The sequence below is a fragment of the Pituophis catenifer genome, unplaced genomic scaffold, assembly GCF_029215685.1.
Source record: "Pituophis catenifer annectens isolate HBS135680 unplaced genomic scaffold, rPitCat1.0.hap2 SCAF_12, whole genome shotgun sequence".
NCBI classification, from domain to species: domain Eukaryota; kingdom Metazoa; phylum Chordata; class Lepidosauria; order Squamata; family Colubridae; genus Pituophis; species Pituophis catenifer.
The window spans coordinates 19,920,587-19,941,858 of NW_027256892.1; the positions used below are offsets into that span (position 1 = coordinate 19,920,587).

General features: G+C 45.2%; 1 protein-coding gene across 4 annotated transcripts in view; it reads right to left on the reverse strand.

The window, feature by feature from the left end:
• The window catches only part of LOC139323323 (opioid-binding protein/cell adhesion molecule), a 484,189-nt gene extending 463,119 nt beyond the window's left edge, over positions 1-21,070 (reverse strand). For all 4 annotated transcript variants that reach the window (XM_070952645.1, XM_070952644.1, XM_070952647.1 and 1 more), the window contains exon 1: positions 20,904-21,070. In XM_070952645.1, the coding sequence (XP_070808746.1) occupies positions 20,904-21,070 (167 nt within the window). The remainder of the gene's footprint in view (positions 1-20,903) is intronic.
• Between the last annotated feature and the right edge of the window lie 202 nt (positions 21,071-21,272).

The window sequence follows — 21,272 nt, forward strand, 5'->3', positions numbered from 1 at the left end:
ACTTCCTGTAGCTTTCTTAGGAAGGCTTTTCAGAAGTGTTTTGCCATTGGCTCCTTTCTAGGGCTGTGAGAAAGTGTCTGGCCCAAGGTCACCCAGCTAGCTTTGGCATAAGGTAAGACTAGAACTCCCAATCTCCTGGTTTCCAGCCTCAATCACTATACAAAATTGGCTCTCATATTAACGCCCTTGCTTCCCTTATTATTGCTAGATAAGGCAGGCAGGCCTGTGGGGAGGGAAGAGGGGAGGGGAAGAGAGGAGAGGAGAGGAGAGGAGAGGAGAAGAGAGAAAAGGAAAGGAAAGGAAAGGGAAGGGAAGGGAAGGGAAGGGAAGGGAAGGGAAGGGAAGGGAAGGGAAGGGAAGGGGAAAGGAAGGGGAAAGAAGGGGAAGGGAAGGGAAGGGAAAGGAAGGGGAAGGGGAAGCGAAAGGGAAAGGGAAAGGGAAAGGGAAAGGGAAAGGGAAAGGGAAAGGAAAAGGGAAAGGGAGCTAGAATATATCTCAGTTGCAGAAGGACATCTGAACAATGAAATGCTCTGAAATGCCATTAAGCATGAATAGACCATATTAGTTCTGGTCTTGAGTGCCAACTCTGTCTATCCAACAATCTGTAAAGAGCTATGAGCACTCCGGTTTGCAGGTCCGGTGCCTAGCATCCCTCCATCTCTTCCTCGTTCATCTTAGACCATGATGAAGCTACCTAAGCAACAAACATTACACCATCCTCTGGAAACTGGCTTCACCAAGGGATCCGATCCACCACTCTTGGTCCCTCTCCCCACCCATCAATATCTCTGCTTTTTGCAGTAAAATTAGTGGGCACGTAATTATAACTATCGGGAACAGGCAAGACAAGTTAAATACCATCTCCCTTGGGGGAAGGAAAAAAATAAATTATTATGCCAGCCGAGAAGACCCAAAATGCCGCTACCCGCAGCTCTAATTTTACTGGTTTTTTTTTTTTCCCCCAGTCACACCTCCAAAAGAGAGAGAGAAAAAGAGATGTACCTTCCGAACGGCAGGTATATATTTAGCTGCTCTGTGCATTTTATTTTGGGTGGGGAGGAGGTTAGGCTGAAGCACGATAGGAGCGCTAAGAACAGGGCTGGGCTAATGTGTCCTTTGCTAATCCCTGCACTTTTCGCATTCATACACAATGGAAAAGTTGCTCGCCTCCCTCTTTCCCAGCAAAGATTTAATGGCAGGAAGGGGGAAAAAAAATTGCAGCGGTAATAACATGTTAGCTCAGCTCCGCACTTCACAATCAGGGAACTCAGTGGGCAGGAGGGTATTAGGACTGTCACTTTCCAGATGGGGAAACTGAGGCCCTGAAGGGAAGACGCTGATTTCCCCGTTCAGGATTACACACTTGCGCAGACATGCACGGAGACCCTTTAAAGGCACCCACAGCCATCGCACAAGACAACTCACAAGGCTTAAAATGACACCAAGGTTGCCAACGAGGAGCTTCGTTGTTTCGTTTCTCTACTTTCATTATACATTTCCAAAACGGGTCAGGGGGTGGGTAATGCCAGGGATGGAAATAGCTTCCAACTCCCCACTGTGGCAGTGCCAGAGCCCCATTTAATTGGGGTGGGTGGGTGGGAGAATGGCAGTGAATTTAAGGGGGAAAAAGTGCAAAAACTGCAGTGTTTCCATGCGGCAAGATTGGCCCATTAAAACGACAAAGAAAGAAAGAAAACTCATATAATCCCAGATGAAGTTGTGATGCAGCTTCACACACTTTACACTACAGGTAGTCCTTGAGTTACAACAACCCACAATTGGGGATCAGAATTTCTGCTGTTAAGCAAAGGGGTTTATTCGGTGAGTCATTCAGTGAGTCATTCGGGGAGTCAAAAGTTGTTAAGCACGGTGCTGCAGTTTTTCACCCAGTTGTTAAATTAATCCAGCTTTCCCCATTGGCTTTGCTCATCGGCTGAGGAATTCTGGGAGTTGAAGTCCACCTCTCTTAAAGTAGCCAAGGTTGGGGAACATTGGTATAGACCAGGGGTGGGCTATTACGGCTCCTTTATGACCTATGGACTTCAACTCCCAGAATTCCTGAGCGGCCAGCTGGCTCGGGAATTCTGGGAGTTGACATCCACAGGTCCTAAAAGGGGCATAATTGCCCACTCCTTGTATAGCAATAGCAATAAGCATGGCTAGATAAGCTAGATAAGTTTCCTGCTTTGTGGACATGACTATTACAACTGCTCCTCGACTTACGGCCACAATTGGACCACAATTTCCAGGATTGAGCAAAGCAACTGTTAAGTGAACCACTCCCTATTTTATAACCTTTTCCCCCATAATTGTTAACTGTAACACACTACAGTTGTTAAATGAATTACACTGTCACTAAGCAAATCCGGCTTGCCCCATTGGCTTTGATGGTTGGAAGCCAGCTAGGAAGGTCACAAATAGTGATCACATGATCCCTGGGATCCTGCATTCTAATTACGGGGAAAGAGGGAGGGAAGAGAGGAAGGAAGGAAGGAAGGAAGGAAGGAAGGAAGGAAGGAAGGAAGGAAGGAAGGAAGGAAAGGAAAGAATATAGCAATAGCACTTACACTTATATACCACTTCACAGTGCTTTACAGCCCTCTCTAAGCTGTTTACAGAGTCAACCTCTTGGCCCCAACAATCTGGGTCCTCATTTTACCCACCTCGGAAGGATGGAAGGCTGAGTCAACCTTAAGCCGATCAGAATCGAACTCATGGCAATTGGCAGAATTAGCCTGCAATAATGCATTCTAACCACAGGGAGGGAAGGGATGGGATGGGATGGGATGGGAAGAGAAGGGAAGGGAAGGGGAGGGGAGGGGAGGGGAGGGGAGGGGAGGGAGGGAGGGAGGGAGGGAGGAAGGAAGGAAGGAAGGAAGGAAGGAAGGAAGGAAGGAAGGGAGGAAGGAAGGAAGATAGCAATAGCACTTACACTTATATACCACTTCACAGTGCTTTACAGCCCTCTCTAAGCTGTTTACAGAGTCAACCTCTTGGCCCCAACAATCTGGGTCCTCATTTTATCCACCTCGGAAGGATGGAAGGCTGAGTCAACCTTTAGCCTGGTGAGATTCGAGCTGCCAAATTGCAGGCAATCAGCAGAAGCAGCCTGCAGTACTGCACTCTAACCACTGCGCCACCACGGCTCTTGACCGTATAGTACCACTGCGCCACCGCAGCTGAAGACTGTGAATATTCAGCTACTTCCCCAATTCATTTTTGGGAGAAATTTGGGACAATGCCTAAGTTTTTCCGAGCCTTAGCAGAATTCACTTCTTTACAGCACCTGCTTTGTTAATGTGTAGTGCTGGCGTGTGTTTGTATGTGTGTGTAAGGAGAGGGGAAAAAAACGGTTAAATAGCCAGCGTCTATCACGAAAAGCTGCCAAAATCCAAACAGAACCAAGATTGGTTTATAAAACTGGGAGGGGGGGAACGAGGGAAAGAAGGATAGATGAGGGAAAGGGAATTATATGCCAGGTAGACCAGCTGTTTATCAGCCAAGCATGATAAAGGCATATATAATGACAGCTGTTTGGATTGTCAACAATTTATGGCTTTATTTAAGAAGTAAATAGATCATTCTGAAGGGTTCAGAAAAGTTTTTGGGAACAAACTTAAATACAGTCTATGGGAAGGCTTGAAGTCTCCCTGCTGCCTACATCCATGGAAGTCTGGCTCGTTCTGGGTAATTTTTTTTATTTTTAAAATTTTTGTATAGAGTTCTCTGGAAACCTGATTTGGCTGACGTGAATGTATTCCAGGGTGGATAAAAATCAATGATTTTTTTTTAAAAAAAATCAAAAAATGAGATCTTTTTGATTTAAATTGGATTTTTTTGATTTAAATCGGATTTTTTGATTTAAATCGAATTTATTTTAATAAAAAACTTTTGGGGTAAAAATCTATCGTAAGATAGTTTTCTATTTAAGATACATAAATAATTTAGTTGATTCAGCATGAAACGGAGCTTAGTTATGTAGCACGAGGCTGTATATTCGGCAACACTGGGACTATCGGTGAGTCAACAGTGGGTCAAAGGAGTAGCAGAGATGACAGCTGCTCTTTAAAAATTATGATTTAAATCGAGTTGATTTAAATCAAGCCTTTTTACTAGTGATTTAAATCATGATTTAAATTGTGATTTAAATCAACTCGATTTAAATCAAATCAAATGCCTGGCTTCTAATTATGCAGTTTCTACTGTAATTCTAATGGCATACCACCCTCATTTCAGAGCAAAATTGGGACGTGTTGCTAATAGGGTGATGAACCGTGGCGGCACACTGGTTAGAATGCAGTATTGCAAGCTAAACTCACTGCCCACTACCAGGAGTTCGATTCTGACCGGCTCAAGGTTGACTCAGCCTTCCATCTTTCTGAGGCCGATAAAATGAGAACCCAGATCGCTGGTGGCAAGATGCTGACTCTGTAAACCAGTGGTGAAATCCAATTTTTTTTTTACTACCGGTTCTGTGGGCGTGGCTTGGGTGTGGCGTGGCTTGGTGGGTGTGGCAGGGGAAGGATACTACAAAATCCCCATTTCGTCCCCACTCCTAGGGGAAGGATATTGCAAAATCTCAATTCCCTCCCCACTCTGGGGCCAGCCAGAGGTGGTATTTGCCGGTTCTCCAAACTACTCAAAATTTCTGCTACCGATTCTCCAGAACCTGTCAGAACCTGCTGGATTTCACCCCTGCTGTAAACTGCTTAGAGAGGGCTGTAAAGTATTGTGAAGTGGTATATAAGTCTAAGTGCTATTGTTAAGTGCTAAAGAAGGGAGGGAGGGAGGGAGGGAGGGAGGGAGGGAGGGAGGGAAGGAAGGAAGGAAGGAAGGAAGGAAGGAAGGAAGGAAGGAAGGAAGGGCCGTGGTGATGCAGTGGTTAGAATGCAGTATTGCAGGCTAACTCTGCTAACTGCCAGCAGTTCGATCCTGATTGATTCCTTCCTTCTTTAGCACTTAGCAATAGTACTTAGAACTGAACCAGATGGATATTTCTTCCAACAGCAACACACAGAACAAAAATCTAAATTCTACCTTGCTCCTAAAAAGTTCTTTCTCCTTGGAAAATTGACTTTATAGAAAACCTGGGAGGAAAGTCAAACGCCAGGACAAGCTCTCTTTTAATAACTCTTGCTTAAAGAGTTTTAATAAGTCCTGCACAAACAGTAAAAAAAAAATGGGAGCACTGATTTATCCAGGACATTTATCAGAAAATAGGATCTATCCCCTGGTTAATTGAGAAGGTTGCAGCTTTTTGTAATTAAGGAATAAAGCCTCCTTACCAAAGCATATTGCAAAAGTCAGCTGGCATTTTTTTTTTTAATCTTCCTTATAACTTTTTATCTGAGGAAGATCTCCAGAGAACATTTTTTTTTTAGACAATTCTGCCATCGGGGCAGTATTTTGGGGTACAAATCCAGAGACTCATTCCTCTGCAGAATGAAGAAAAGTGCTCCAAAATCTGTGATTTTTGTAAATTTTGGAATTTACTAAAGAACTGGCTGGAAGAAATTTTGCTAACACATACAGAGGTCAAACCGAAATTTTTCTTATTAGGAATTATAGAAAGAAAATATAAGAAAGATACTAATTATTTATTACTGTATATACTCACAGTGGCACAAATAGCCTTCGCTCAAAAATGAAAAGAGAAAGATATTCCAACTGAAGAGGAAATATTATTGAAAATCTTTAACTGTGCAGAAATGGACAGACTCACTTTGGAACTCAAGGATAAAAGCGAAACTAAGTACTACAAAATCTGGGAACAATTTTAAGATTGGATAGATAACAAGAGGGTAGCCAAGACAAATGTATAGTGTTAGAACAAAAATATAGATGTTATTATAGATAAATGTATGTTTAAGAGATAAATAAATATTTCTGTATATTTAAGGGCAAAAGTATTAATATCATATCATAATATGCTTAAATAGTGAACAAAGCTTAAGAACTATATGTTTATATGAGTACTAATATTATTGTAAAGTGACGGAAGATGTTTGGAACAAGTTATATCATATCTATGTCCAATGTTTTTTTTTTTAATTTTGTATTATTAATAAAAAAAATTTTAGAAATAAAAAAAAAAATCTGTGAGAATTATGGGAGATAAACTCCATCCAGTTGATGACATCTAGGACAAAAAGATGGAATTAGAGCGGGCTCTCTTAAATCCATTGCATTCAGATCAAACTCATAAAATCTGTTCTGACCTAGGCTTCCTTATCTCCCTTGGAATGCTGCCAGAGAAGTAATTGCCAAGCGCAGGGGCAAGGCCAAACTTGGCACAGAGTCAAACAGAACTTTTCAAAGTTTGAACCAACCAGATGAACTAATTGCTTCCTGCAAAAGCTCACTTCCCATTCGCTCCTCTTTTATGTCTTATGGGAGGGGCCAATCATCTCCAAGCCTTACTCCCAAGTAGACCCTGTTTTCTTAATTGTTCTTGTCTTCTGGCAGCTCTGTGCATGCGCACACTGGGAACAGGCTCCCGCTGTTCTTCTGCAATCCTTTCTCCAATCAACACCTTCTCTCCTTAACTTTTCTGTTGTGAGACTTGCACTGCGGTACCGCAGACACTGCTTCTTCCTCTTTCAATGCAGGCTAACAAGTCCGGCCAGCCAGAAGATGAATAGTTGTCTGCCACATCTACTCATCTCCGCCCCCTGACTTTTATCCCCAGAGCTAGGGTGGGGCTTCGTTAACAGCGGTGGCTCTTCCATCCCAAGGACCGGCCCATAGATTTCCACTGCTCTCCTCTCTTCTGCGCATCTGCATGCCAGGCACTGGACCCAGCTATTCCTCCTCTTCCTCATCAGCCACCTCCAGACCTGGGCTCTCCATCTGAGGGCTGACAGATGGCCCAGGTCTCTCTCTCTCTCTCTCTCTCTCTCTCTCTCTCTCTCTCTCTCTCTCTCTCTCTCTCTCTCTCTCTCTCTGCCAGCTCCATTCCCTATTCCCCCTCGGAGCTCTCAGGTTGCCTTGCTGTTGACCCTGACTCCCACGCCTCCTTCTCTTCTGATTCGGCTGCTGGAGGGGCAGACAGTTATTCATCTTCCGGATGGATGGACTTGTTAGCCTGGGTTGAAAGAGAAACTTTTTCCAGGGCTGCTGGCGCTCCTAATAAAGGCATCTTTTGAGTTCAGAGAGTTTGTTGTGTTTGGGGAGCTGGGTCAGAACAGTTCCCTTTTTACTTTATGTCTCAATAAATTTGACAGATTGGGCTGCATAGGAGGGGTCTACCGTGACTTCTGAGACAGCCAGACCAAACGAGGGAGAAGCAGTGTCTGCGGTACCGTGATGCAAGTCTCACAACGGAGAAGTTAAGGAGAGAAGGTGTTGATTGGAGAAAGGAGGCAGAATAAGATTTACAGTTCTAAGCTTTCCATCTGGACCCAGGGAAGGCTTACACCTTTTTAATGAGGTGCAAATTTTCACACAATAAACGCTTTCTGATTCCAGGAGATATATAACATTGTTTTCCCTGACTCCGGTGCAATTATTTCTGGATTATAAGTGGTGATATAGATCGATCTGGCGTCGGTACCTCAAAATATAATAATATTTTTTTTTTTAATTTTCACTTCTGTAGAATTATATATTTTTTTTAAGAAAGGAGAGAGAAAGAAGAAAGAGGGGGGAAAAAAACACAGCCCGGATCAAAAGCACCTTGACTTACTAAACTATTTTGTGGAAATTATTTAAAGCATGCATGCTTTAAAGTCCGTTACTGTGCTATTTTTCTCACGTGCAATTCTGTGGCTGGTTTAATTATAGCAATACACGGTTTTGCTTTGTGTCTACCGCTGCATTTAAAACTGTAAATCTGTAAGGAAATTTAAAAAAAAAATACCCAAACCAATGAATGACACCCATTATCCACAACACAATGTCACACATCTTCTCGCCACAAAACAATCAACTTGCTAATGGAAGGGGAAATGGAGACGGACAAGTACAGACATGAATTGTTGCTATGTTTGTTTTTCCAATACGCTATCGGCCAATTCATGCTCATTCATACATTTGGTATAAAACATGACTGACAAAGCTTTCGTTTCTTCAAGTTTCTCTCTTTGTGTGTCTGAATGTGTTTATCCAGACACATTCTGATAAGGTTTCCGTGCTGATGATGAGTGAGCCCAGAGTCCATAAGGGGCATACTTCAGGAGTGGGCTTCAAAAATTTTAATAAGGGGTTCTCTGCCCGGTTGCTGGATGGGCGTGGCCATGGTGGGCGTGGCCTAGTCGGTCTCCTGCACTGTGGTAGGAGGGGCATTTTTGCCCTCCCCGGGCTCCAGAGGCTTTCTTTGAGCCTCCAGGAGAGTGAAAACGGCCTCCCCAGGCTCTGGAGGACCTCTGGTGGCCGGAAACAAGCCCGTTTCCGGTCTTCCTGAACTTCCAGTAGGCCCATTTTTCGCCCTCCCTGAGACTCTGTGTGCGCCCTGCACTTACCTACATCCAAAACGAGCCACGTGGGGACTCCTGGGAGGGAAGGGATGGGTGGATGGGGCCAGCCCAGGAGTGGGATTCGGGGGTTCTCCAAACTGTACAGAATCTCAGCTAGAGGTTCTCCCGAACCCCTGCGAACCACCAGCAGCCCACCCCTGGCATACTTACTTCCTCTCTTTCCTCTTGTCTCCATTGGGCAAGGAGGGTCAAATAGTCAGAGGGTTGAATTGATCCTTCATACAATTATTCTGGCTAACGAGGTCCAAGAGAAGGATGTTCTCTGCCATTGCATCTGCCCTCTGGAACATCTTACCCCCGATGTGATGTCGGCCCCAACCCTCCTGATCTTTCGTAAGACCTGGCACATCACAGTGGAAGTGGTTGATCAACTAACAACAGATCCAACCTCCCCACTCACCCTACCCATTTCTAATTGGATCATAGTGTTCGCTTGTATTAATTTATTTATGTTTTTAGTATGTGCATATTTACCTTTTATTATTGCAAGCTGTCCAGAGTTACCATGTACTAAGAAGGGCAGCCAATAAACTTTATAAATGAAGAAAAGGAAGGAAGGAAGGAAGGAAGGAAGGAAGGAAGGAAGGAAGGAAGGAAGGAGAGAAAAAGAAAGAAAGAAAGAAAGAAAGAAAGAAAGAAAGAAAGAAAGAAAGAAAGAAAGAGAGGGAGGGAGGGAGGGAGGGAGGGAGGGAGAGAGGAGGGAGGAAAGAAAGAAAAAAGAAAAAAGGATGGAAGGAAAGGAGAGAGGAAGAAAGAAAGAAAGAAAAGAAAGAAAGAAAGAAAGAAAGAAAGAAAGAAAGAAAGAAGGAAGGAAGGAAGGAAGGAAGGAAGGAAGGAAGGAAGGAAGGAAGGAAGGAAGGAAGGAAGGAAGGAAGGAAGGAAGGAATATCCTTCATATGATGCTGCTGTGTTTGGAAACTGCCAGCCAGGCTGGAAGGAGGGATCAAGCAGGGGCCTAGCTTGGAGTCATTGTGCAGTCACAAGAGGCATAAACTGGATCTCCCGCATGATCCATAAAGCCTTATCTGGTCATTCCCAGATTCTTGTAATGTAGGTCATAAGCAATGAAGTTACTGACTCACAATGAGCTCTGGCTGCTTGCACCTGAGGTGCCGTGCATTACACAAAATTATTTCTGCCCTTCCTGGAATTTCCCTACCAACTCATTTGTACCTCGCCTAGATGCTTCAAAGGTTGCTGAATGCATTTCTTTACGAACAGTAAGTTGGTTAAGGAATAAACCGTAACACTTCTCCAGGTAGGGAAGTCCACGGAGGAATCATCTGCAACAGCAGAGGATATGAATTCCCAATCCAATTTGAGTTTGGGGCCTCTTCTTTTCTCTCAAATTATTTAATGAAATCAAACTGCTCTGCACAAGGTTCAGCTGTGAATTGTCTCTTACCAGGGCTCCACAATCTGGAGTTTGTTCTTGCATGCCGTGATACTAATCACTTTATAGCTTACCGGCTATTGAATTCTGCTCTGGTATCTACCCTAACTTTGATGTGTTGAATCCATGCAACTCAGGGGTGGGCTTCAAATATTTTAGCAAGGGGTTCTCTGCCCAGTTGTTGGGTGAGTGTGGCTTAGTTGGCCTCCTGCACTACAACAGGGGGGAGGTGGTGTTTGCCCTCCCCGGGTTCTGGAGACTTTTCTTGAGCCTCTGAGAGGGCGAAAACGGCCTCCCCAGGCTCTGGAGGCCTTCTGGAGGCCAGAAACAGGCCCATTTCTGGCAGGGGTGGGTTCTAATTTTTTTTACTACTGGTTCTGTGGGCGTGGCTTATTTTGTGGGTGTGGCTTGGAGGTCATGTGACTAGGTGGGCGTGGCTAGCTGGTCAGAGTCATTTCTGGAAGGTCCTCGCACTTACGACCAGTCCTCGCACTTACGACCCGACTCATTTGTTTGCTTTTAACACTGATCAGGACGGCCCTTTGAAGCCCCGCGGCAAGAGTTTAAACAGTTTTTTTCCCTCTAGTTATCAGCTGGGACTCAGGAGGCAGCAATAGATTGGGGGTGGGACCAAATAAAAGGTAAGAATAACGTGGGTGGGTGGGGGGAGGGCGGAGGGGGGGGAGAACCGGTTTGGTGATGTCATATCATCACCGCTACTGGCTCGGCCGAACCGGACCGAACCGGGAGGAACTCACCACTGATTTCTGGCCTTCCCGAATTTCCAGTTGGCCCATTTTTCGCCCTTCCTGAGCCTCCACGCACGTCCTGCATTTACCTGCATCTAAAATGGGCCGCGTGGGGACTCCTGGGAGGGGCAGAAGCGGGATTTGGGAGTTCTCCAAACTACACAGAATCTTGGCTAAAAGTTCTCCCGAACCCCTGCGAACCCCCAGCAGTCCACCCCTGATTCAACCCAATATGATGAGGTTTGGGCAAAAAGGGAGAAGAAATTGGAAATGATGGCAGTCCAAATAGTAAAGAATTCAAAAGCTTTTAAAGAAATTATGGGGAAGAAAATAGATCTATGCACATATACGTATAGGCTACCTATAATTGGTTTCCATGATGAGTTATTTGGGGGGGGGATGCATTATTTTCTTTCCAGAGGTACAATATAGTTCAAGGGAAAAGAGAAAGAACGTTGGTGCTAACTCTGATATTTAACATTCCCAGAGATAATTACAATTCCTGTGAATATAGAAAATGCATGTAGGCTGTTAGAGAGAAGGGAAGCAACATACAGTATTGGAAGGCACCCAAAAAATTGCAGAATCTTAATTGGACTTATATTATCCCACAAAGGATGCGGTGGCTCAGCGGCTGAGACGCTGAGCTTGTCGATTGAAAGGTCGCCAGTTCAGCGGTTCGAATCCCTAGTGCCGCATAACGGGGTGAACTCCCGTGACTTGTCCCAGCTTCTACCAACCCAGCAGTTCAAAAGCATATAAAAAATGCAAGTAGAAAAATAGGGACCACCTTTGGTGGGAAAGTAACAGTGTTCTGTGCGCCTTTGGCGTTGAGTCATGCCGGCCACATGACCATGGAGACGTCTTCGGATAGCGCTGGCTCTTCAGCTTTGAAAAGGAGATGAGCACCGCCCCCTAGAGTCAGGAACGACTAGCACATATGTGCAAGGGGAACCTTTTGACACCATCTTAATGACACAGACTTCAGTTTCCAATTCCTCATCTAATCCATCAATTCTTTTTTTTTAACCGAGTCAACTCTCTGGCGATTCCCAGGCAACTCGGTTGCCTGAACTCAAGAATCAGCAAGTAGATTTGGAAAGATAGCTCGGCTAACAGATTTGGCAAGGAGAAGCCTGAAGATTTTTTGGCAGCAGGTTATCACAGAATGCAGTCAAAAAGTTGAGCCAGATGTAAGGGCTGAAAGCACAGGGATTGCAAAGGAGGGCAGGAAATGCAGAAGTGGAGAGTGGAATGAGAAGAGGAGGAGGAGGAGGAACTAAAAATAAATACTAAGGATTAAAAGGCAGTGAGTGCTTGCAAAGTAGAGATAAGGCATCAGTGCAGAAGCATTAATCAGAAAACTGGGAGAGATTTAGGGGAGAAGATATTGGCACCATTACACCTCCACTTCCTACCAGAAAGTAGAAATGTTATCAAAGAATTCCACTGAAGGAAGGGGATGCAATGAATCACACTGGAACTGCTGGCCCCAGAAATGATCTGTACTTTGGGGTGTCAGGCCTAGAAGCCATCTTTAGCATTGGATCTTCAGGCCTGCCACATTTACTGCTGTGGGAAACTGGGAGCAAGGGTGGAGCAAGGGTGTGGAGCAAAGGTGATATATAGTCATAATAACATTCTTTTCTCAGAGAGTCAAGGACATCTTGCCCTGCAACTGGAACTGGGAGGCATCTCCAATTGGGACGGTGCTTGATTGGACCATGTGATGGACATGTGGGTGATAGGCAGGGACTTGGACTTTCCTTCGGGTGGGGAAAACCTGGAAGCTTTCAAATTTGGGGTTTCCCAGATGTGCCAATAGAACATCTCTAATAAAATGGAACTTTGAGGAACTTCAAGCCTCGGAGTCTTCTTTCGTTGGGGGTGTCACTTGGAATGCTGAGATGGTGGTTCAATCCTGGCTCCAGGAGATGGCATGAATTGAGGATAGAGTAGGGGAGAAATTCAAAAATTTTCCCTACCGGTTCTGTGGGCATGGCTTGGTGGGCGTGGCAGGGGAAGGATACTGCAAAATCTCCATTCCCACCCCCACTCTGGGGCCAGCCAGAGGTGATATTTGCCGGTTCTCCGAACTACTCAAAATTTCCGCTACTGGTTCTCCAGAACTGGTCAGAACCTGCTGAAACCCACCTCTGGAATGAGCCTCTATCCTCATCCTATACCCGAGCTGACAGATATTTGCAACTAGCGCAAACAGAGTCAGCTCCCGTCGCTTGCTTCCTAGGTCCTGCCCATCCAAAAGTTTGAAACTGCAAGTAGATAAATAGGTACCCCCTTTGATAGGAAAAAAAACTAGTGTTCATGTGTGCAGAGAGCACACCTGGAAAGATGAGAGGCATCGCAACACGAGATAAGGTGAGGTGACACTGGCGGAAGAGCCCAGAAGAGCTAACAACCCGAGCACCGCTGGTTACTGTATTTTTTGGACTATACGACGCACCGGTGTATAAGACACACAAAAAAGCTTTTGCCCTCCCTGGCCCTCAGAAGCACTCTGCAGGCCTCCCAAACCCTTTGCACGCCCCAGTTTTGCAAAAATGGGGCTGTCTTTTGCAAAAAACGAGGCACACAGAGGATTTGGGAGGCCTTCAGAGTGCTCCTGGAGGTTGGGGGAGGGCAAAAACGCCCCCGTTTTTGCAAAAAATGTGCAAAAATTCTCCCATCTTTGCGAAAATCGGGCAAAAAACGGGCCTGTTTTTCACAAAAATGGAACAAGCGGGGCGGGGCTTCGGGAGGCCAAAAATGGCTGTATTCGGTGTATAAGACACACCAACATTTCCACCTTCTTTTAGGGGGAAAAAAGGTGCAACTTATACTCCGAAAAATACAATAATTGGTATAAAACTAATTTGTCCCCTGTGGTGCACCAAGGATAAACTCGCAAACGAAACGAGCAAAATGAACTGGCAATCTAAGCTGTCTGCATTGTATGACCAGCATCTGTAGATTTCCCTGACATTGTATGCCATATGCCGAATAAATAATAACCTACTGAACAGCTTCCTTCTGGAAAATCAGAAGAAGAAAGGAGAAAACAACATTTTAATTCCTCCTTCTTATGTGCCTGTTTCTCAGACTTTGCAACTGTATGCCATCGTTCCAAGATATGGAAAAAAAAGACCATCTGCAAATGAAAATAAAATATCAGAGTTGGCCATCTGCTGGCAAAAGATTGAGACTGCAGGCCTAAGATCGTCCAGGTGACGTACCTTCAAAAGCTGTAAAAATAATAATAAAAAATACTATTGGTACCAACAACCCTGTTTCTGAGATGGCGAAGAGAAAAAAAAATATATACAATTTGCTTGGTTCTGTAGAAAGAAGGCATAATGTGTCCTTTGAGGCTATGAATCCGTTGTAGATAATATAATGTTTTTCTTGCATTCTAACAGTGGTAATTTGCTTGTAGAATTCCTGTGCTGTTTGCAACAGTCGTTACTTTAGTAGTGAGAAGCTGCCTGGAATATGGCCTGGTGTATTACAATAGTAGGACTTTGTAGAAGATGTTTAAGCTACTTAACTACAGGAGAGGCTGAAGGCCACTTCAATGCTGAGAGGTGTTCTGAAAATATCTTTTAAAAGTGGCTACTGATCCCATTGCAGTTCATGGATCTTTTCTTTTTAACTGTGTTTCTTTTTCCTGACAAGATTGTTCAAAAGGCTCCTAATGTAATGAGCTGGACGCTGGGTTTTATTTGTTATTCCTCATCTACAGCATAACAGAATAACAGAATAACAGGCAGGAAACCCTGTAGCATTTCAGACAAATGGTTATCCAACATCTTCTTAAAAACTTCCAGTGTGGAGCATTTACAACTTCTGGAGGCAAGTTGTTCCACTGATTAATTGTTCTTAACTGTCAGGAAATTTCTCCTTAGTTCTAAGTTGCTTCTCTCCTTGAGTAGTTTCCACCCGTTGCTTCTTGTCCTGCCCTCAGGTGCTTTGGAGAATAGCTTGACTCCCTCTTCTTTGTGACAGGTCCATAGATATTAGAACACTGCAATCATCTCTCCCCTAGTCCTTCTTTTCATTAAACTAGACATACCCAATTCCAGCAACCGTTCTTTATAGGTTTTAGCCTCCAGTCCCCTAATCACCTTGGTTGCTCTTCTCTGCACTCTTTCTAGTCCAAATTTGATTTCATTGAGGGCCGCATCAGTGTTGTGTTTGACTTCAGGGGGCTGGGGTGGGTGTGGCCAGGGTGGGCATGGCCAGCTCTACATCACTCATGTCAGGGGGACCTGTGGCTGCCCGAGTGCTCTGCTAGCGAAAACGGGCTCCTGAGCTCCATTTTTGGCTGCAACGGCTTCCTGCAACCCTTTACCAGCGAAAACAGAGCTCAGGAGGGTTGCCCACAGCCCTCCCGAGCTCTGTTTTCGCTGACAGAGGTCCTGCAGGCCAGTCCTTCGCTGTTTCCAAGGTGGCCCCATAGGCCAAATCCAGTGGTGGGATTCAGCCGGTTCGGGCCAGTTCAGGTGAACCGGTAGTTAAATTGCTGGCTGGCCCCATCCCTCCCTGGCCCTTCCAGGAGTCCCCACACGCCCCATTTTGGCTCCCAGTGAGTGCAGGGAGGCCTTCTAGGCCCAAAATGGGGGCACCGGGGTGTGTGGTGCACCCCCGTGGCCCGTTTTTGCTCCCAGGAGGCTGTAGGAGGCCTACTAGGCCCAAAACAGGGCATCAGGGGACGACGCATCCCCCCCCATGGCCCATTTTTTCTCCCAGGGGGTGCAGGAGGCCAAGTGCTGCCTGCCACAACCCCTGGCCACGCCCACCATGGCCACGCCCACCCAGCCAGTCATTAGGGCAGAGAACCGGTTGTTAAATTATTTGAATCCCACCACCGGGCCCAAATCTAAGCACCCTGCGGACCGGATCTGGTCGACACCCCTGTTCTAGAGTCTCAACATCTTTTATATATATATTTGTGGCGACCAAAACTGGATGCAGTTTTCCAAATACGGTCTTACCAAGGCATTATAAAGCGGTATTAACATTCCACAGTGATCATGATTCTGTCCCTCTATGAATTCAGCCTGGGCTTTTAAGCCAACAGAATCCTGGGTTGTGTTGTAATCTTTTAAGTAAGATCCTTCATTTTTTTTACTATGTGGGTACAACCCACGTATCCTCCGACGATTTCGTAAGCATCGGCTAAGCATCGGCTAAGCATCGGTTAAGCATCGGCTAAGCTCAGATGCAATTGTTTGGGGTTTTTTGCCTCTGCCATTTACAAGTCATTGTTTCTAAGTTGACTGTTTATGATTTAGCGAATTGACCGAACCTCGCCAGTCACGGTTTATTCAATAAACCACGGTTTGACATCTATTTAAACCCAGGTGCATTGAGAAGCGCTGAGCTATTCTTACAGTAATCCTGATAATAGTTGTTTTTCTAAAAGAAATGAAGCTGCATGTTGTTGCATACCGAAGGGAGAGGCAGATGGGTTCCCTCTCCCACCCTCCCCTTCCACAGCAGCGACATGAACATTGGGGAAGAAGAAGAAAAAAAAAAAACACCTCACAACTGCTGTAACTATTCAAAGCTACTCAAAAGTACTCAAAAAGCGATAGTTTGCACAGGGGGAAATGCTCTACATTTCAAAGCGCCTCTTTGCACGAGCCTTTCCTGAATAAAGCGAGCAGACAATTCTTCCTTTCAAGGTATTGAGGCTTCCTTTCCAGAGCTTCATGCAAATAGCTTTTCTTCTACCTCTTAACAGGTTCTGCGTGACTTTTGAGGCAAGAACTAAAATCTGTTTGCCAAAAATAATAGATGGTATTTGTGTCTAAGTTAGAAGTCAAGCAGTCTCTGTCAAATCACCTTTAGCCCTCATTTCTGTTCTCTCTCTCTCTCTCTCTCTCTCTCTCTCTCTCTCTCTCTCTCTCTCTCTCCCCCTCCCTCCCTCCCTCTCTGTCTCTCTTCTCTCTGTGTGTGTGTCTCTTCTTTCCTCTCTCTCCCCCCTCTCTCTTCTATATCTGTCTGTCTCTTCTCTCTCTTTCTCCTCTCTGTCTTTTCTCTCTGTCTTCTCTCTGTCTTTCTCTTCTCTCTCTCTCTCCTCTTCTCTCTCTCCCCCCTCTCTTCTATATCTGTCTTTCTCTTCTCTGTCTGTCTCTTCTCTCTCTCTCTCCTCTGTCTGACTTTTCTCTTTGTCTTCTCTCTGTCTTTCTCTTCTCTCTCTCTCTCTCTTCTCTTCTCTCTCCCTCTCCCTCTCGTATCTCTGTCTTTCTCTTCTCTGTCTGACTGTCTTTTCTATCTGTATGTCTGTCTTTTCTGTCTCTCTGTCTGTCTCTCTCTCTCTCCCTCTTTCTCTCTCTCTCTCTCTCTCTCTCTCTCACACACACACACACACACACACACACTGACAATGACAGCCAAACCCATATCATCTATCTCCATCTTAAATGGCCAGCTTGTTAATAGTTGCTTTCTACATAACTGAAAAATCAATGAACAAAACAGTTGAGAGAGAGACAGAGAGGGAGGGAGGAAGGGAGGGAGGGAGAGAGAGAGAAAAAAAGAGAGAGAAAGAGAAAGAGAAAGAGAGAGAGAGAATGGACTGCAGTTAATTCTGAACTCCCCCCCCCCACATCCACCATGTTTGGACTAGCCATCTCTCTCTTTCTCTCATTGTCTCTCCATCTGCCCTGGATTCAAAACTTTAATCATCTTCCCTCCTGTTATGTTAAGAAAAGGAATAGTTAGTATCAGACGGTTGGAAAAGGCCAAGGAGAAGATGGCTGCCCCATGAATAGTGGCGTGTGATTTGTCTGCCTACCCCAATGGCTCTTTCTGTCCCAGGCAAAAAAAAAAAAGAAGGGGGGGGAGATAAATGATGAGCTAGCAGCTGGGAGGACCAACAAATGGGCCATTGAGAAACTGAATGAGGCCTCCCACAGCTCTCTAGGTCCTTCCAAGGGCACGGCTTGCTCTCCTCTATGTTCCAAAATTTGCATCCATTTAAGAAACTGCAGTGGCCATTTCCAAAAATGTGTGTCCTCTTCGACAGATTCAGAAGCTTCATTCCTTCAACACTCTTAACCCGCTTACACAATTAACCTTCTTGCAGGGGTTCAGACAACACATTAAAGTGAAAAAAAAAAAAAAACATATGGGCTAGATTCACACCGAGTTCTCAACAGCAAACCAAGATTAAACCAGGGGTTCCTAAACATTTCGCCATCATCTTCCCCCCTGTAGCACAATCTTAATGTACGCATCTCCCTTAACATTCCAAACACACAAAAATGGACACAAATAATAGACAATGGAGACAAAACAATACTTTCCTTGGGGAAAGGTGGATTTATCGTAGCAAAGTAATTTCATACCACTCTGGACTTTCTCTGTAGCTCCTCAAGGGAAAACAGAGATGCTAAAACTAATTCATCTGTTGAACTGTGTCCTGCTACCACAACCAAGCTCAGTTGTGGGGTTACCGATGTCATGTTTCCTTTCCTAATTTTGGAAACCTTGGCTTGAAGGAAATAAGTCCATCAACAAAATATAACGAAGAACAAAGTCAACCGATGACAAGACTTGTTCTGGCATTTTTTGGTCATCACTGATGACAGCACAAGATCCTACAACAAAGTTGACCTCAGGCATCTTAAGGATCTAACGCCTAGAATCCTCCCTAATGGGTTGGCTGACAATCCTACTGGTGATCCTTCACCTTTTTCAGAAAATAGCTACCATTGAAGAGATGCAACAACTAGGGTTAAACCCATTTAAATCAGGCATTGGAGATGCTCCTAAACTATATCTAGTCTATGCAGAAATAAATTCCTCTCTCCAGTGGACCTTACTTCTGAGTGTGTGTAAGAGAGAGGGGGGGGGGAATGGGAGGGAGGGACAGATGGAGGGAGAAAGGGAGATTTGAGTCAACTGGTGGCAATTGAATGTTCCTTTTGATAAACCATCAGTAGAGTACAGAAAGCTGCTTATATTTGTCCTCATTTGTCCATGAAAGCTGATGAGAAGATTTGGGGTGCCACCTACTGCACAGGGCTATCATTGGGAAGGGATAAAATGGAAGGGTTTGTCCAAAGACAAGTTATCTTTGCAACCGAAAAGAGCTCAGATTAGTCGCTGCCTGGAGAGATGGCTGATGGACATGTCAGGCTAGAATTGACACCAAAAAAAAAAAAGAAGAAGAAGCCTGGGCTTATTTCTTGGTGAGAAAGGCAACTATAAAACATACACAGGGTAATGTCAAATCCTCACTGTAAATTCTTGAAGAAATGTAGCCATCTATCCAGCCTTCAGGGCTTCAGATCGCTGTTGCATAATGCAAAGCATCGTGCCTCCCTCCCATCACCCATTGATACCTATGAATGAAATAACGATAGCCACCGATTAGAGACTTCGGTGATCACAAACACCCAACACCGAAGCACATTTTCATGAAGACTGTGGAAAGCTCCATCCTTTAAATACCTCTTTTTCTCTACGAATGTATGAACAAGGAATTTTAGGTGCAGGGAATAAAATATTGAAAGCAGGCCTGAGCAGTAGAAAGCAATACACATTATTGCTTGTATAGATTGAACCAAAGCCAACTATATAGACTTTTCTGGATGGTCCAGTTCTGGCATTGGCAGGGATTTCTGCTGGCATTGGCTGGGATTTCTGCTACTCACTAAACCAACCCTGTTGGGCATCCTTTAAAGACCTACAGTACGATTCAATTGCTTATTTGCACCCTATGACTATCAGTAAGTGTAGTACCTTATGATTCTTGACGAATGTATCTTCTCTTTTTATGCACACTGAGAGCCTATGCACCAAAGACAAATTCCTTGTGTGTCCAATCACACTTGGCCAATAAAGAATTCTAACCATCTATCTATCTATCTATCTATCTATCTATCTATCTATCTATCTATCTATCTATCTATCTATCATCCATCTATCATCTATCTATCTATCTATCTATCTATCTATCTATCTATCTATCATCCATCTATCATCTATCTATCTATCTATCATTTCCACTGGTAGCCACTCAGCAAGCCACGTGGTTCCATTTTGGACCACTCAACTATGTGTACTACACTCAGTTCAGAGGACTCTAAATTAACTCGTCGAATTAATTCCTCTTTCGGATGCTCCCAAACTCATCCTGTTTTCATTCTGGTACAAGTGCTAGGCTATCCATCCCTTTGATCCTTGCAAGATGACGATGAGCGCGGCCCCATTGCTCCTTTCAAGCTCACAGGTGCTTCTCGAGCAAGAATTTCCCTCTCTTTTTTTTCCTTTTGCAGAAGTCCCATGCTTGTAAATTTACTCAGGGAAGGCAAAGAGAAAGTTGGCTGCGTTGTTGATCCCACCTACCCACCCACACACACACACACGCACCAAAAGTAAGACATCTGTTTATGAGCCTCTTTACATCTCTTTCTCAGCCAAGGAGTACAAAATAAAAACTGTGTGCGAGAGGAGAGAGAACAAGCCTATCGGAATGCAGCTCCAGGAGTCCACAGACTGTTTTGATATTAACAGATCGGTCCAGAAAATATAAAAGCAATCGATTCAATTCTCGGGAGAGACATCAAAATCCCAGGAACCAGTTAGAACCAGAGACAGGAATTGGGGAGCAGGGAGAAAGTAGAGGAAAAGCATGTATGCAAGGCAGACTTACCCCTTATTTTCTCACCCATCGGTTCACAAATATGTCCCCCAAGACATCGTGGCACCCACCAACCCGTCTCCAGAACTTCTTTTAAAGGTCTCCATCCTGCAAGTTCACACAAACTCAGCTGTCCAACTGCCCGACACCCCGCATCCTTTTAAAACGCAGAAGGAAAGGCTTCACCCTTCTCTCCCCTCTCACACGACTTCTCGTGATAAGTTCCACCATGGCTACAACAACCATGATATTCCTTTGCAAGCAACAACAACAGCATCTTAAACGGAGCACACACATCAGCCTCGAAAAGGCTTTCAACGCCCCCCAGCACCACAGGTACCCCGAGGCAATGTCTTTGCATCCTCCTTCCCAGAATTTGCCTCTCCAACCAGGCAAGCAAGCAAACAACTCCATGCTTGGGTACCACATCACAACTCCCTGGGTGGGCACTGCCAGCCACTAGCAGGAGATCCTGCTGACTTGGGACAATGGAAGAGATCCGTTTCCAACTGATCCCCACCCGCTGGTCAGCGATTTGCCCCCATCCCTCAGAAGGGGAAACGCCCCATCCCCAATAACAAGAGACCCCCCCCCCGAGGTCATCAAGAGTAACCCCAAAAGCGATCTGTTCCTACCTGAGAGTGGCGCTCTCTCCTTGCTTGACCGTCACGTTGTCCATGGCCTTGGGGAAGGTGGCATCTCCGCTGCGCACCGGCACACCTGCGGGCACAAGGAAGAGCAGCCTCAGACACACGACCACCAGGCACCGCCAAGGCAGGACTAAGCACCCCCCGACCCCCATCCTGGGATGCAGAGAGACGTCCCTCCAGGCTAAGATAGACTGCGCCGGGAGCTGGGGTGGGTGGGAGGCGATGCTGATGGAGAGAGGGGCGGCGGTGGCAGCAGCAGCGAGCGCGGAGCAAAGAGCAAAGCCCCGAGGCGCTTCTAGGCGGCGAAGAGCGGAGGCTGCTCGACGGTTAACGGGGGCGGCCGGGTAAAATCCA